A 16,339-nucleotide genomic window follows, 5' to 3' on the forward strand; every position below is an offset into this window, starting at 1 on the left:
AGTCAGACTAGTTTTCTTGGTCATTTCAGACATACTTTTATTAGACACGAAATTAATTACGTGTTCCTGTTTCTCGTATCCTTTCCGAGTTCGTGGGTACTCATACGGAAGTAGACAAAGATTGTTGGTGCAGCGGTTGAGGCACGGGACTTACTATCTGGAAGAGCAGCGTCAGATCCCTGTTCGGTTGCCATATATATATATATATATATATATATATATATATATATATATATATATATATATATGGTTGCCCCAGCATCACGTAATGTGAACACTGACTCGTTGAAAATACATGTTCAATTTTCTGCTTAGTCATTCATTGCCCATTTCATATTACTTTGTCAGCAAGTCATTAAACATAGATCTTCATTTCCCTCAGGAATCGAGCAAAAATCAAGGTTTCTAGAAAAAAAAGTGCATGTCACAGTATTTTTAAAATTGGAAGCTTTTAGAATACCTACTAAATCCAAGAAGGTGTATGTATGTACATTGATTCATCAAGAGCCTTTCCACAATGGTTGGAGTCTGAAATGAAAGAATTTTGCTGTGGTTTTGCTTCCAGCTTTTTCTGTTACATTTCTTATTCGATGAGGGGAAAATGCAGACAATTTCTTGTAATTATTTTTTAGACTTACAAAGGAGAGACCAGTTTCACTTGTGATTGTAGGGAATTTTTATCTTCACATTGCATACTATACCAAATTTTTATCGTCATTTGGTTTACTGAACGCTATGACACTTCCCGTGGGCTGATTGGAACCGTGTAGTACCTGCTACAAAGCATTTTTTGTTGGTCACAGTGTTAGAGGCATTTAATTCTGAGATTAAGTAAGTCTATAGTGTTTGAATGCCCCATAGGGAACAAAAATGTTGATTTAAATGTGATATTTAATAGCAAGGAATCTTACTCCATATAAATAAAAATGTTCACACTTTATGGTGGTTAACTTTAACCTAAAGATTTTTGTTTTTTCAGAAAAGTTGGTGCTGTGCTGGATGAGTCTTGTGGTAGAATTATTTTGTGAAAGTTTTATGAAATAATTTAATTTGTTTTATATAGTAATGTCTTACTAAGATGTTAGTATTAATTCTACTTTTTGTAACAGATAATGGATACTAAAATGAAGAAAGAGGAACAGCTTGCAAAATTTAAGAACAACTTATTTGAAATCAGCTGAACATAGAGAAAAAGAGAAAACAGGATTACAAGACTTCAGAAAAAAGGCAAGAGGATAACTTTGAAAGTGTTTATATTTAAAAGAAACGGAAAACAATAAGAAAGAATAATGGGAAGGAGTATAGGGGAAATAAGACTAACCACTTAAGTCAGTGGATCGTCCTCGGTGGAACCTTATTCAGGTTCATACAAATCCCACAAGCTTTAGGAAATACAGTGAAAAGAATACAAGAGATACTTCCATACAGTCCAGTAAAGAAATATGCTGTACCGAAGAGATTGTTACAGCGCCAAAGAATTTTGAATGTTGAAGCAAACGCAAAAAATGTAAGTTGAATCCTAAGGTTTCTGATAAAATCATGCAAATGGTTAAAAATTTTACACAAATAGCATAAGCTATCAAGATCCTGAGACTAAGAAATGTACAGCTTCGCAGAAATGTCGAATGGTTCTCTCGATTAATGGAGCGTATCAGCAGTTTGTGGCAGACACTAAAATGGAGTGCATAAAGAAAGACTATTTTTATGCACTGTGACTGAAAAATATTTTTTCGGATTCAAGTAACACTTCAAACTGTATGTCTCTGCACATATCATGCTAACTGTATCTGGCTGAAGTTACATATTGAACCTCCCCCTCCATGCCCTGAAATCGTGGTTGTGGTGACAGACTGATCTGTAGTGCAGCCTGAGGTATGGGTTAGGTTGGAAGGGACAACTTGGTTGTGAGTTGACGAAGCCAACAAATGTGAAAGCAGAAAGTCTAATTGTGGTAACAAATTGACTGTTAGCAAAACCTAATGTTTACACTCACACCATATTGAAAAAGACAAGGTGGTCCAATATGTAATTTGTACCCTTTGTCTGGTGAAATCAATGAAAATGACACTGGAAAAGAGCGTTTTTCAAGTAGTAAGGAGCTGCAGGATCACACAGTCTGTGATGTGAGAAACAAATCTTGCATGAGGAATTCATGTATAAAGTGTAAAAATTGGAGGCATAAGTTCCAATCCAGGTTAAATGAAGAGGTTGACGATGATACAGAAGTCAAATGGAAACAAATTTATGTTGATAGACAGCCGAAACATGTAGATGGTAATGGTGTGTTAAAAATTTAGAAGCAAATTATTAAATTAAGTTCCAATGCTCGGTTGAAAAACTCACTATCTCCTGAATTTGAGACAAGAAATCAAAATAGACTTTAATACACTGAAGTGATGCAGATTGACTTTCCACAAAATTTTTCTCTTGTTATGCAAGACAAAATTCTGAGTACTCATTGTCACATTAGCAAGTAACAGTTTGTGTTGAAAGATAATGCATCTTAATTTTCCATTGAAAAATGGTAAAAAATGAGTATTCAAATTTCATAACGTGTATAGGCTATAATTAGTTTCAGTTTTATAGAGGATAGAAATTGCACCAACAATAGAATTTGCATGATTCTTTTACGGAACCATGAGTGACCCATATAAAACTAAGGTATTTATCTAGTCAAGATTTCGAGGTTGGCATCACAAACCTAAAGTGTTTCACCATTCACGTATTTGTAGGTAAAAAACAAGGTTTATAGTGCAAATAAATTCACAGGGTTTCTGGAATTGGCACATTCATCTGCGGTGCAAGGTACAGAACCTTTAATAAGTTTTCACATGCCAAGACATGCACATGAGCAGTTGAATGAAACTGAAACCTAAGGATGAGTCGCATGGGAATCTGTTAGTAAGACATCAGGTGACACATTCAGGATCCTTTATTTCAGAGCACATAAAAATCCCATCATGAATTAAACCATTAAAGAAATGTCAGAAAAAATGGAAGCTGTAGAATGGTCATTTCTGACATACTGAAGAACCAAAACCTGCAAACACATTTTGGCTACCATAATTTTGTGAGGAGGCGACTTTAAACTGCACCAGGGTAGTAAACCTATGAGGCAAATAAGAACTGGATAGTTTCTATAACATAGCAGGCAAGCTCCAGGCACTTGCTCTCCTTCGATGTCGGCTTACCAGTGTGTGGCACAGGGTGACCCATAAAAGCTCTGCTTGCCATCATGTCTGCCACATTCTGTGATAGTTGCAAAACTAACCAGTAGCTGCTGCCTTGCCACTTTTGCAACCACGTCTTGCTGTAGGCATTTACTGTTGTGCAGTAGTAACAGTTCATCACTATGAACATAGCATAGTAATGTTGCTCGATTTCACTTGCCATTGCAGCCACTAGATGAACACGAGTATCTTGCGATTTGAATACGGAGCAGTGGTGCGTGTGTGAAACGAATAGCTTCGTGGTCAATTCTAGTTTGCAATAGGACTTCTTTTCATATGGTTAATTTATTAACATTAGCAAGCTTACATATGACTAAAATAATTTTACATGGAAGTATGTAAATAATTTTACTTTTACACATTCAGATATTTTTCAGTATTGTAGAAGCTGTGTATTATTAAAGATTGTTCCATTTCTGCCTTTCAGTTTGCAGATTTCTATAATTATTTTATTTTCTTGATTGTAACAGGCAGTGAACTAAAAATACTTTTATTTGATAAAGTACTCCTTTTGGCAAAGGTCTTTTGCGGGTGGTGCTGTGAGAAGTCATTTCTGTTTTTTGTTCTCACATTATGAACCAAACTGTACAACATTGAAAATTCATGGTGAGATTTCAGAAGGTACACACATTCATAAATGGACAAGCCAGGACGTATCTGTATTTCAAAGTCTTTAAAGAGTTGTGACCTTTCAGAAATCTAATAGCTCTTTTTTTAATTTTGAAAGTTGTTTTGCCATACCTGGGTCTCTCCAGATCACACCATATCCAGGCAAACTGCTCATATGAGCATGATACACACACAACAATGATTCAATGGTGCAAAAGTTCCAGACCCCTAACAACTTTTACCTAGTTTTTTATTAAAAATTATTGATGCTTTTTCGATCTCAAGTGCTCATCCATCCATATTCCTTCAAATTTTATATTGAGGCTTGGGAAATAGTGTATTTCCCTAAATCTAATACTGCTTTTTAACTGTGGTTCTGATGTTGCTGAAACTCATCCATATAATTTCTTCCTTATTTACGACCCAAGCATTCTAACAACGCAGCCCACTCTGCGCTGTTACCTCTCAGGATGGATAAGAGAAATGGTGATGGACAGGGCAGATTTACACCAGGGTTTACATTAACAGTGGTAGTATTGATAGGAGTTGATTCAAGCAGTTTTATACAGTACTCTGACCATCCTCACTGCCACATTGCGTGCTTGCAAAAGCAGCTGATACTGGAATGCACAAATGCCCTGATTCACTGGTGATGTCCATTGTCGCTGGTCACGGGCGGCAACTACTTCAATGCTGAGCAGTCCGCCAGCAGGTGTCACAGTGTGTGATGTTGCTAATGAAACAAGTGCGCAGCCTGCCCAGGTCCTCCGGAGTCTTGTCAGCTACATATTCCACATTTTCTCATGGTTGCCATTTTGTGTGCTTGGGTACAGAAGCTGACACCTGATGCCCATTGTTGAGCAGCAATACCCCACTCACTCATCCCCAAGGATCAATCAAGATGATGTTGATTACCTCTAGATGGCTAGAAGGCAGAGATTGCTTGCCTCCCCCCAGTCAGAATGAAGACAGTCCACTGGCTGAAGTCCCTCAGGGAGCGGATGCTGGCTGCGCACCAGCTCCCTGCAGTGGTGTAGTTTCGCAAGTCCATTCCTCACTGGAACACGATGAGTCAATCAGCGGCATGTAGCCAACTGATCTTTGTCACTAAGGATGGGTCATGGTTTCTATGAAACTCACAAACACTTCATTTTCTCCTGTTCAGGATGCACAAAGAATGGTGAAAAGACTAAATGGTTTGAAAACCTGAGCTCGATTATTTGTGCCAGTATAGCTACACTTTTGATTTAATCCTACTGGAGGGACATAAGAATGTTTGCTTTAATGTACTTGTCGTATCAATTTTTGTAGCTCACTCTACCCCAAGTATGGGTTGCTAAACCCAGTTACATTTGCAACATGTGAATTTCTCAGTAGTGTGAAATTGCCCAAGTTACAAAATATAACTTCACACCATGTTTGCTGTTCCACATGCTTGACTGTTGACTGGTGTTGCAAACGCCCGTCTGTTCAGTGTGTTTTGTCGTAGTGTCAACAATACCGTCCAGGGGATATTGTTTAGCACATTGGTTGGGTTGGCCTCTACTGCGTGGTTGTGGTAGGAATAAAACTTTAAGAATTCACAATTTGCACACCAAACTTTTTGGAGGCGCAGCACGCCCCCCCCCTCCCCTCCCCTCTTTCGGAAGATTTGCCCCAAGTCTTCCAAGATGTGTCTTCAGTTAAAATTACTCTTCCAGCTCCAATTATGATCTGTTCCACATGGGTTTCTCCCTTATCCACTATTAACGTAAGCTTACTACCAGTATGTGGTCTCCAGGACCTTATTACAATATAGTCCTTAATTTAATGCGGACTAATACAGGGGTTTTACTTCCATCAACTGTTCATGCGGCCTATGCTGACTAACCATTCGACTGGCAACTAATGCGTCAGTGGATCTGTAGACCGTGCGTGTGTGCATTTATTAGAGAGACAAAATATGCAAATACCTGGTAGAAACATACTGCAACTGGTAGCTGAAATGCTTGTTGATATAATCTTGTGTTGATGATTTTCTTGAAAATTTTGAACATGTTGTGACATTTGCTCCGTTGAAATTTTCCCCTACTGTTATTGTATAAATTTGTCTCTGAACACGTAAGTTCAGGATTGAGGGTGGCATTAAGGTAAATTAAATTCTGTAGGGTAATAGCCATAATTAACCTTCTGACCAGTACAATGTATTTCGCATCAGAGTCATGACAGTCATACTGGTGAGTGTAGCTGGAAGGTGGAAATCTCTCCCAACTGTCTCACAAGCTGTCCTGTTAATGGTAATACCACTTCCCTCCAACTCGAACTTCTTCAACCCCTCAGGTTTCCCTTTTTCACAGCAATTTGCCAACACTACTCTGGTGAGAAGACAGTACAGCCAATGCCTCCCTGGCTTATGGAAGTAAGGCCATGTGGGCAAGATTTCCTTTTTGCAACTTGTCTCCTTCATTTTCTCTAAAGACATACTCACCTCACCTGTCCGCATATCAGTCTGTTCTGGTCTCTCTGGACAGAGGTAAATCAGCTATTATCTGAAATCAGCAACAGTTCTTGCATCCTTGTGCAATCCATTTTCCTATCATCCAAAATGTCCCCCTGAAATTGCCACCTAAGGAAAGGAATTGTCCATTATCCTGTCCCTCCTTCGAAACGAGTAACTAACAGAAAGTAGAAAACAAGAAACAACACCAAAGAAACCAGTCATAAACATACAAAGAAAATTACATGTAGGAGTGATCCGAAAACACCAAATCCAGTCAGATACAACACAGTGTAAAAACTACCCATAAAACAAATATCAAGAATAAATGTAACTCCAGTGTAATATTGCAAAGAATCGAACAATGTCATTGATTACATGACCTCGAAGTAGGAGGTGTGTCTTTTGCCTTGTGCTGTTTAACTGCTAGAGGCTCTTTCTTTATGACTACTGTCCCTTTGCGTATTGAGTTGGTCACAGCTAATTGTGGTACAACAGTCACCATGCCCACTAAACACGCAACTGATGTGCATTATAGATATTTTGGTGTGAAGCAATTCCTTTACATTAACTGATGAGGTCATCTCCATGACCTTAAATGCTCCATGATATATGATCAAGAAGTGCTTCATCTTTCCCTTCTATGTACAGTGATTAGTGACTAGTACCCACTGCCCAAACAACACTGTGGAAGGCTGCCCATGTTCCTGTTCAGCTGTTCCTGGCATTCCAGAGCATTTGTGTTCACATTTTGTTGGTATCTCCATACTTCCCATATACCATCCCTATGTCACTCCCACCCATTTGGTGTTAATACTCATCATCATATTCCTAGTAACTGTACTGTCAAGTCAGTGGAATAAGGATTGAGATTACCACCTATGTTGAATACTAAAGCCTCCTCCCATAAACAAAATCTGAAGATAGCAACATTTAGTAGAGTGTACTGAATGTTCCTAACTTCAGATTTTGTTTATGGGAGGTGGTTTCAGTATTTTACCTCTGAAAGTATTGTCTTCATTTTTCTTTTCTTCTCTTCTAATGACATCCTCATGGCTTACATTAGTTTAGCATGTCCCTAAGGCATTTGTACAGAATGAATGTAGCTTTAGGTAGATAAACCCGTTTTGTACCAGTTGCTGTTGAGGCTGCATTATTGAGTTAGCACAACAACTGATGTAAACTCGTAGAACTTCTGCTGTGTCATTATCTAGCCAAACAGTAACAGTGGTAGTTGCAGGTTGCTGGAGCAACCTATTCTTGAGTACTGCTTGAGTGTTTGGGATCCCTAGCAGGTCCAATTGAATGAAGACATTGAAACAGTTCAGAGGTGGCGTGCTAGATTTGTTACCGGTAGTTCGAACAACACGTAGGTGTTACAAAGATGCTTCGGGAACTCAAATGGGTGTCCCTGGAGGGAAGATGACACTGTTGAGAAAATTTAGAGAATCAGCATTCGAAGCTGACTGCCAAATGATTCTACACTGCCAACATACATTGTGTGTAAGGACCATGAAGATAAGATATGAGGAATTAGTGCTAATACAGAGGCATATAGATAGTCATTTTTCCCTCACTCTATTTGCGAGTGGAACAGGAAAGGAAATAACAGGCAGTGGTACAGGATATCTCTGCCATACACCATGCGGTGGCTTGTGGAATATCTGTGTGGACATAGATGTAGATGTAGAACCACAGACAATGTAGTGCACTAGACAGCTCTTTCTTCTTCTTCTTCTTACACATGTTCCAAACATATGTTCACAGTTTCAAGTGTACGACACGTCACACTTTGTTTATTTTTGACAGATAGAAAGTTTAGATGTGTTTTAGTGTGCTCGGCAATTTTTGATTATTATAAAAAATGGAGCAAAGAATTTGCATCAAATTTTGAGTGAAAAATGGAATCAAGTGCTCTAAAACACTTGAAATATTGACAGTGGCATACGGTGAGTCTGCTGGACGCCCCACCACATCAACAGCAGATTTTAACGTTGAAGCTGCGAAGAAAATTGTTTTGGAAAATCATCGAATTATTGTAGGAGAAGTTGCTGAGGATGTTGGCATATTGGTTGGCTTGTGTCATGCAACTTTTTCGGATGTTTTGAGCACGAGACCTGTGTCGGCAAACTGTGTTCAAAAAGTCTCAATTTTGATCAGAAGAACCATCACATGAGCATCACTCAGGAGCCCTTGAATGACGTCATTGATGATCCTGATTTGCTCAAAAGGGTCATAACTGATGACGAAACATGGATTTGCAGTGATGATGTCGAAACCAAAGCCCAGCTGCCCCAATGGAAACATCTTGGAGAGCCAAGACCGAAAAAAGCACACCAAGTTGCTCACTCTTTTTTTTCAGTTACCATGGTGTAGTGGATCATGAATTTTTGCCTCAAGGTCATATGGTCAATAAGGAGTACTACCTTGATGTTATGCACCGTTTGCAAGAAGCAATATACAGAAAATGTCCGGAATTGTGGAAAAACAGTTCATGGCTTTTTCATCACTACAGTGCAACTGCTCATTCATCAATGAGTGTGAGAGTTTTTTGGCCAAAAACAACATGACAGTCATGCCTCAGCCACCATATTCACTGGATTTGACCTCCTGTAACTTTTTCCTGTTCCCAAAACTGAAGAGACCTATGAAAGGACGAAGATTTTCAGCGATTGAGAAAATAAAAACTGCATCACTGGACGTACTCAAGGCTATACCAAAAAGTGCGTATGAGAAGTGCTTCAAGGATTGGAAGAAGCGTTGGCACAAGTGTATTGTGTCTGAAGGGGATTACTTTGAAGGGGACAACATAAATATTGATGAATAAATAAATATTTTTTCATAAAAATATAAAGTCGCCGTACTTTTTGAACACACCTCATATGTCACGTAAATGTCTTTGGCAAAAGAAAATAATAATTCTTTTCCAAATGTTGATACATGCACAAGTGAAAAGTTGTGGTTATGGAGCAAAAACAATTATTTACTCAAATGCTGAATTATGTGAATAAACTCCTTCCTGTCACATTTATTTTTTTAAATGCCTGTGATATTATACTCCTATTTGAACAGGTGGACAGCTTACGGCAGCACTCGTACCCAGCAACGTCTGCAGCGGACGCAGCGTTTCACCAATACCACCACCACAACTCCGTGCCGACGAGCCCCAGCGAAGCGGAGCTGGGCGGCCGACACGTGCTCAGCAACTCTGCGGGGGCGTCGCCTGTGGGGCGGCGCGACGAGGCGGCGCCCCCTGCAGCAGCAGCAACTGCCTACAGCGCCGTGCGCACCTCGCGCTCGGAAGATCACCTGCAGCTCGCTAAGGACCCATCCCTCAGTGCCGTCGACATAGACATCGATGAGGTATTCTCCTCCACTCTGGACATATGGCCTCTACCGAGGGGGGGGGGGGGGGTAGGATGGGGGGGAAAGAGAGGGAGTGAGAGAGAAATTATGAAAATGACTGAGGGGAGCCAACCACCTGTCTGCCTCTGCCACCAAAAGTTCAGTGAACCCTATGCATGTGGCATTATGAAGCAAATGGATGACACCTGAACCCATACTGATAGTTGGCACATCAGCGGGAAAAAAAATTTGACTTGCATCAACCATTTCAAATCTGGATTGGAACCCAGTGGAGACAAGTAGTGTTTACCAACTTGTCTTCCTCTTTGCAGTTAAAATGGACATAGTGTGTCATGTGTGAAATGTTGCAGAATGAACACATTGTATGTAACATCTGCCGGAAAGCTCAAAGGGTTCAGGAGGATGACTTACTTTTGTTGCATTCTTGAATACTCGTAATTAATTTAATAGACATTCTTTGGAGGGTATGTTCATTTATACAGAATGGGTGTATTTTCTGGGGAGAATGAAAATTTTCGGACAAGTCTGTGCATTTTCTTACGAGGTTAAAAATATTGAATTGGCTATAAATGCTAAATAATCACTTGAAAGTACGTTATGTTCCTTTATTTCTCCGTGCCTCAACTCGTTTGAGCATCTGGGATACCACTATATTGTTGTGTTCACTGTTTGAGTACTCTTACCTTTCACCTTGAAATCTCTGATGTATAACAGATAGCGGGGCTCCTGATAGCTGTGGGTGATTTATGAATACTTGATAGTCAGTTTGAGCTTATTTATTGGCTGCATGTGTTACAAGCAGTGGCTACTCTGGGTACTACCAGGTAGCTATAATGAGTGTAAAATGTAAACTTTCACGGATGGAAGTGACACAATTAATAAAATGTTCTGGGCTACTATGCCGTGGTTGAATGGATTTCACATTTAAACTCAACATTTTGAACCCATCTACGGAGGAAGTTTTCAGGCATTATTATAGCTTCTTTGAGTGTGTAATGCACACCCTCGGTTGCTACTGAGCCGTGTGTGAATCGGACACTCAAAGAAGCTACGATCTTCCCTTGAAAATGTTCTCCACAGATGGGTATTAAACTTTGGGTGTAAATGTGAAATCCATTCAATTATGGCATAATAGCCCAGAACATTTTATTAATTGTGAGTTATAATAATGTTACTCAACAGTGCGTAATAAGATCTGTGCATTGCTACGGAATCACAGTTGAGACCTCATCACTGACATGCACTGTAATGCATTTCAGCTGTTACCTTATAAGCAAAGCAAATAGGATTTGTACCATTAGTTATTACATGTGGTTACAGAAAATGCTTCAATTTATCAGAGATTTCATTGTAGGCATTTGCAGCAGTGATTGACCCTTGTATCCTAATGTAGCAGAAACAAATGCCAGGGGCAAAAATATTACTCACATTTGGAGATAGTGCTTTTATGAAGAAAAAGTTTTTTGGGGGGGAGGGGGGCGGGCTGTTTGATGAAAAATAGGGAGTAGAAGTTGGGGGTTACTAAGAGCGATAGAAAAACGAACAGATGTATCATCAGGGAGCAGACTAGAGTGGAAAACATGAATTATGACTTAATGAAACAGAAATGAAGATACGATAGGTTGGGCATAAGCAAGATGAGTGGCTGGTGAATAGAAGACTAAAAGTCTTTTTGGAAAAATGTGGATGCCTTTAGCTGAGGACTGTGATGGGTGGAAAAGCTAGATAAGATTTTTATGCTGCAGTGGATGTCAAATGCCACTCCTCCCCCCCCCCCCTCCCCCCCTCACTCCCCCTTTGCCCCCCCCCCCCATATATAATATACTTAAAACATCTGTTACTTCAGGAACTAGCTCCAAGATTCCAATGTCACATTGAATATTTGACACATTACAAGCATGTTTATTGACAACTTCATTGTTTTGTGGAAAAGAAAGGGCATGCCACCTCCACTAAGACTACTCTAATAAAGCTCTGTAGCATTCAGACTTACTTCAGAGTTCTTCATATTTGGCATAGAAATCACAGCACTGGATGTTATTTCACCATAATCTGCATACTGTAAGCAGTCGACATAGGCCTCTGCAATTGGGACTGAGGTGTTGCAGATACACCTCCTGGAATATAGTCATAATCTTTTTCATTAATTTTAGAATTCTGATGTGTCTAAGGATAATTAGGATTCTGGAAAAAAAAAAAACAAGAAATACTTTGAATTTAGAAGTTGCTACATAGTTTGGGTTTGGTTGGTTATCATGTTATTTACGAGAAATTATGCTGTTTGCTTTGCACAGCAGCTGTTTCTGCACCACCGTACAGTCACGGCAGATATGAGCCTCTTAAGAACAGAGCTGAATCAGAATTGTGAAACCCTTCCCTGTCACATGCTTCTGTAACATAATATTGAACTGCAGAAAATTACTGAATCATCACACAATGTATGACACACCAACTACCAGCACACCACGTCTAATCTCACCAGCAGTTCAGCAGTATGATTGTATACACCTGGCTGATGTCCATTCCTGGTTCCTGTGAGGACACCTTCTTCCCCTGTTGCACAATTTAATGACAAAAGTAATTTGCTTTTAGTCTATGCACAAATGAAACTCATGATAGCTTGCTGAGATTGTATTCAGTTTTACATGGTAGAGTAATTTTAGTAAACCCTGAAAATAGTGATCTTGCTGTTTCATATCTGTACCAAAATGCAGAAGTCATAATGAGAAAAATGCAATTTTCTGCTTAAAAAAGGGAAAATGTTCGAAATTTCAAGGTCGAAAGATACCCTCAGAAGTTAGCACCTTATTGACCACTATGGGGAGCAACAGATCACAACGCCAGTATAGGGTTACAAACTCTGTAACCTAATCCGTATTGCTACATATATGTCAACTTCAGGAGACGAGGCCAGTTTTGATTTGACTCTAGGCTTTTAGTGTTCATTTCTACCGCCAATTTGATGGTTGGTTTTGAAGGTTTACTACATCATCTAGTGCAATGATGGGCCTGGGATGTGCTTTCTACAACACATTTGGTTCAACCTAATCATGCCAGTTGCACTTAAAAAAAAACTGGAAGGCATTAAATAATGAAATAAATTCATTATCATGATCACGTGTGGTGCTTTGTAAACAAACTGTGACCAGAGGTGGAAAAACTGATTTCTAATGTTTATTTGATGTATCTTCATGTTAAGAAGTATTACTCAATGGTATTTTTCTCTAATTGTTGTTAATAGTATCCAACAGGATACACTATAACTGGGTATATGCCCTGCATTTAATTCTTTTAGAGTCCAATTTAGGATCGTTAACTCAAGAAAGATTTCATCCATCGAGAAAGATTTCATCCATAATTGTGTTGATTATAGGTCTCTACTTCGCATATCCTAATCAAAAAAGATAGGGAAAAAAATTGCTTTTGAGTGGGCAGCTGTCAACTCTTTTGAGATAAAATGAGTTATCTGTATTTCTTGCAAACTCTACTTCTTTGTACACAACATGTCTTCCATCTAACACAGTCAATTAGATAAAAAAAAATGACAATTTTTAAATCTTGCTTCCCCTGCTCTTGGATAAAATTCCGAAAATGACCATGGAAAGAGGCAAACTTTTGAGTTCGTATCAGTCACTTGCTTGCATTGGTTGGTGCACAAATTATTTCAGGCACTTCACTTGTGATGCTACATCAGACCGTTGTTCCCAAAAGAACCAGTATAATGCAGAGCAGGGTTTTACCCAACTACGGCTTACTGGAAATGGTGACTTCTGTTACTCGTAGCAGAGTTTTTTTTATATTAGAGACATTTTGCTGTATGCCGAAGTAGCACCTGATACAGACATTTTGTGGGTAAACTCCCAGACAGCTGGTCTGAAATGTGTAGATCATTTAGCCGGGTGAAAGTTCCTGGAAGAGTTTCTCTTTCTGTGTTTGTTCTTCTTCTTCTTCTTCTTCTTCTTCTTCATCTCCTTTGTCTTGTAACCTTGGTCTTTCCCTACAACTTTCATCCCTCTACACCTTCTTTAGTACATGTAACTAATTCCTCTATGTCTTAAAACACATTATATCAATTTGTCGCTGCTTCTGTTTAGTGTTTCCAATTATTTCTTTTTTCATTGATACTGCAGAGATCTTCCTCATTTGTGGCCTTATCAATCCATTGTATTATTAGCAATCTTTTACAACACCGTACCTTGTAGCGGTTCGCCTCCTTTGTTTCTTCATATGTTGTCCTCGGTGTTGTCGTACTGGCTGAAAAAATAGGGGGTGGACATGCAGTACTGTCTTGTGTAAACAAAGTAGCCGACAGGTGCACAGTTGCGTTTCACAGTATTTTACTTTCACTTTTCACAACCCTTCCCCTCCCCCAATAATACGCAGTTATATGTGGCCAGTGCACTATTGTTCTAACTTCCTATAAGCCCCGTTAATAGTTTGCAGGCGAACCATCCACATATTGCTTCAATAGTTTGATTTTGAACATCTATGAGCAGTAAAAGCCTATCCACAAAATTCACAGTTCTTGAAGAATAGAAAGGTACGTATGCAGCAGACACTGTCACTGTTTTAACACACGGCCTAATTGTGTAACACTTATTTCAATGTTAAGTTTATGCATTGTTGTCATTCTAACCAACACAGGTTCCTCGTCTGAAACTCGGCCGTGGACTGACTTTCTCGTGACCAAAAATCGGGCCCTTATATATCATCACAATAATAGGTACTGAAACTTCACTGTTCGATGTTTAAGTTACAGAAATTATAATTAAAACTTAACTCATTATATTAACTGAATACATCGAAATATTCTTTCCTTTTAACAGTATTCTTCTACTACAAGGTTTAGGCCAATTTATTTGTTTGTGAAATTAACACATATAGTTACGCAATCAATACTTTGACAAAAGTGTTAATTACTTTGGAATTAATTAAGGGCTGGCTTTGCTAACATGTTTTTGAATAGAGCCAAATAAATACTTTAAGAATATTATTAGTTGTTCCTCCAAATGATTATAATTAGTACAGAATTTATATTTATTTATACGTCAACAATAGAATTTAAGTTACCAAACAATCACTGATTTCACCCTGTAACAAAAGATACTTTCTAGAACAGTCAAAATAAATTAGAAAATCAATTACATCCGTAAAACTAAGCACAAAATTAGATCTTGTGTTAAATTCTTTAAAACTGAGGGCCAACCTTTCTCTTATATGAATATGCAGATTATATTCACGTATGTTAATGGTAATTAGTTAAAAAATAAAAATGAATTTTAAGGAGGCAGATGGCAAAACAAGAAGGGAACTAAAAATATTGCAGCTTGCTTTGTCACAACTTCACCCCAGTTTTCTTCTTTTCTATTTTTCACACAGTCAGTGATTCACTTGTATGCAATGCTGCCCTGCTGTAACTTTCATGAATGTGCAAATGATAATACCCTGATGGAACAAAAATCACGACATCCAAAAATAAGTAATGTAGAGTAATGAATTTTTGGGAATAGGTTTGTCTAGGTAACATATTAAAGTAATTTCTGACAATGTAATGTAATTGGATAGATAAAAATCTACTCACCAAGAGGTGGCAGGAAAACACACACTTAGAAGAAGGTTATACCATTGTAAGCTTTGAGAACCAGTGGCTCCTCCTTCCAAGAGAAGGGTTGAAAGGGAAGGAAGAGGAGTGAAGGAAAAGGACTTGGAGAGGTTTAGGAAAATGGGTGGATTTTGGAAAAGTCACCCTGAATCGCACGTCAGGGGAGGCTTATTATCTGACGGGATGATAGGGACAGACTGATTGTTGGGGACGGCACCGAACAAGATTTGAAAACCTGAGAGCTTAAAGATAGAAGACAGGGTGTATGCAAGACAGAGATTACTGAAAAAACATTGTGTACCAGTTAATAAGAGTGAAAAGCTAAGTCAATTGCACGTAAGAGGTGAGAGGGGGATGGCAAAAAAATGAAAGATTTATAAAACTAAAACGAAACAAAGGAAGGATTAGTTACTCTGAAGAAATGCTGAGACCGAAGAAATTAATGTAAATTAAGGCCAGGTGGATGGTGAGAACCAAGCACATGTTGTAGCACTGGTTCCCACCTGTGGAGTTCTGAGAAATTGATGTCTGTAGGAAGAATCCATATAGCCTATGTGCTGAAACAGGCACTGAATCACCTGTCATGTTGTAGAGCATGCTCTGGAACAAGATATTGCATGTTGCCCATTCATCCTAACGATAACTTGCCGGTAGTCATGTTGATGTAAAAGGCTGAACGTTCTTTACATAACAGCTGGTATATGATGTGTTGTTTCGTAGATGGTTCTCCCTTTGATAGTATATGTTACAGCACTGATGTAGGTGGTGGCAGGAGGGTGCAGAGGGCAAGTCTTGCAGCAGGGACGGTCACAGGGGTAGGAGCCATAGGGTAGGGAGATGGGTGCAGAAGGAGCATAGGGTCTGAAAAGGATATTGCAGAGATTGGGAGGGCATTGAAGAGCTGTTCTACGTGTGGTGGGCAAAATCTCAGACTGAATGGATCTCGTTTCAGGGCTTGATTTTAGGAAGTCATAGCCTTGTCGAAATAGCTGATTAATACATTCAAAACCAGGATGATGCTGAGTGACGAGTGGTGTGCTCTGAAGTTGTTTTTCG

The 16,339-nt window shown here is 39.0% G+C and overlaps 1 protein-coding gene across 4 annotated transcripts in view; it reads left to right on the forward strand.

Moving 5' to 3' along the window:
• Positions 1–16,339, forward strand: part of LOC126417220 (PH and SEC7 domain-containing protein-like) — an 826,610-nt gene that overhangs the window by 601,043 nt on the left and 209,228 nt on the right. For all 4 annotated transcript variants that reach the window (XR_007575542.1, XM_050085103.1, XM_050085104.1 and 1 more), the window contains exon 4: positions 9,388–9,678. Coding sequence is in view for 3 of the 4 variants with exons in the window: in XM_050085103.1 (XP_049941060.1) it covers positions 9,388–9,678 (291 nt within the window). In the remaining variant the exon portion in view is untranslated. The remainder of the gene's footprint in view (positions 1–9,387; positions 9,679–16,339) is intronic.

This window comes from Schistocerca serialis, chromosome 1 (assembly GCF_023864345.2).
Source record: "Schistocerca serialis cubense isolate TAMUIC-IGC-003099 chromosome 1, iqSchSeri2.2, whole genome shotgun sequence".
NCBI classification, from domain to species: Eukaryota; Metazoa; Arthropoda; class Insecta; order Orthoptera; family Acrididae; genus Schistocerca; species Schistocerca serialis.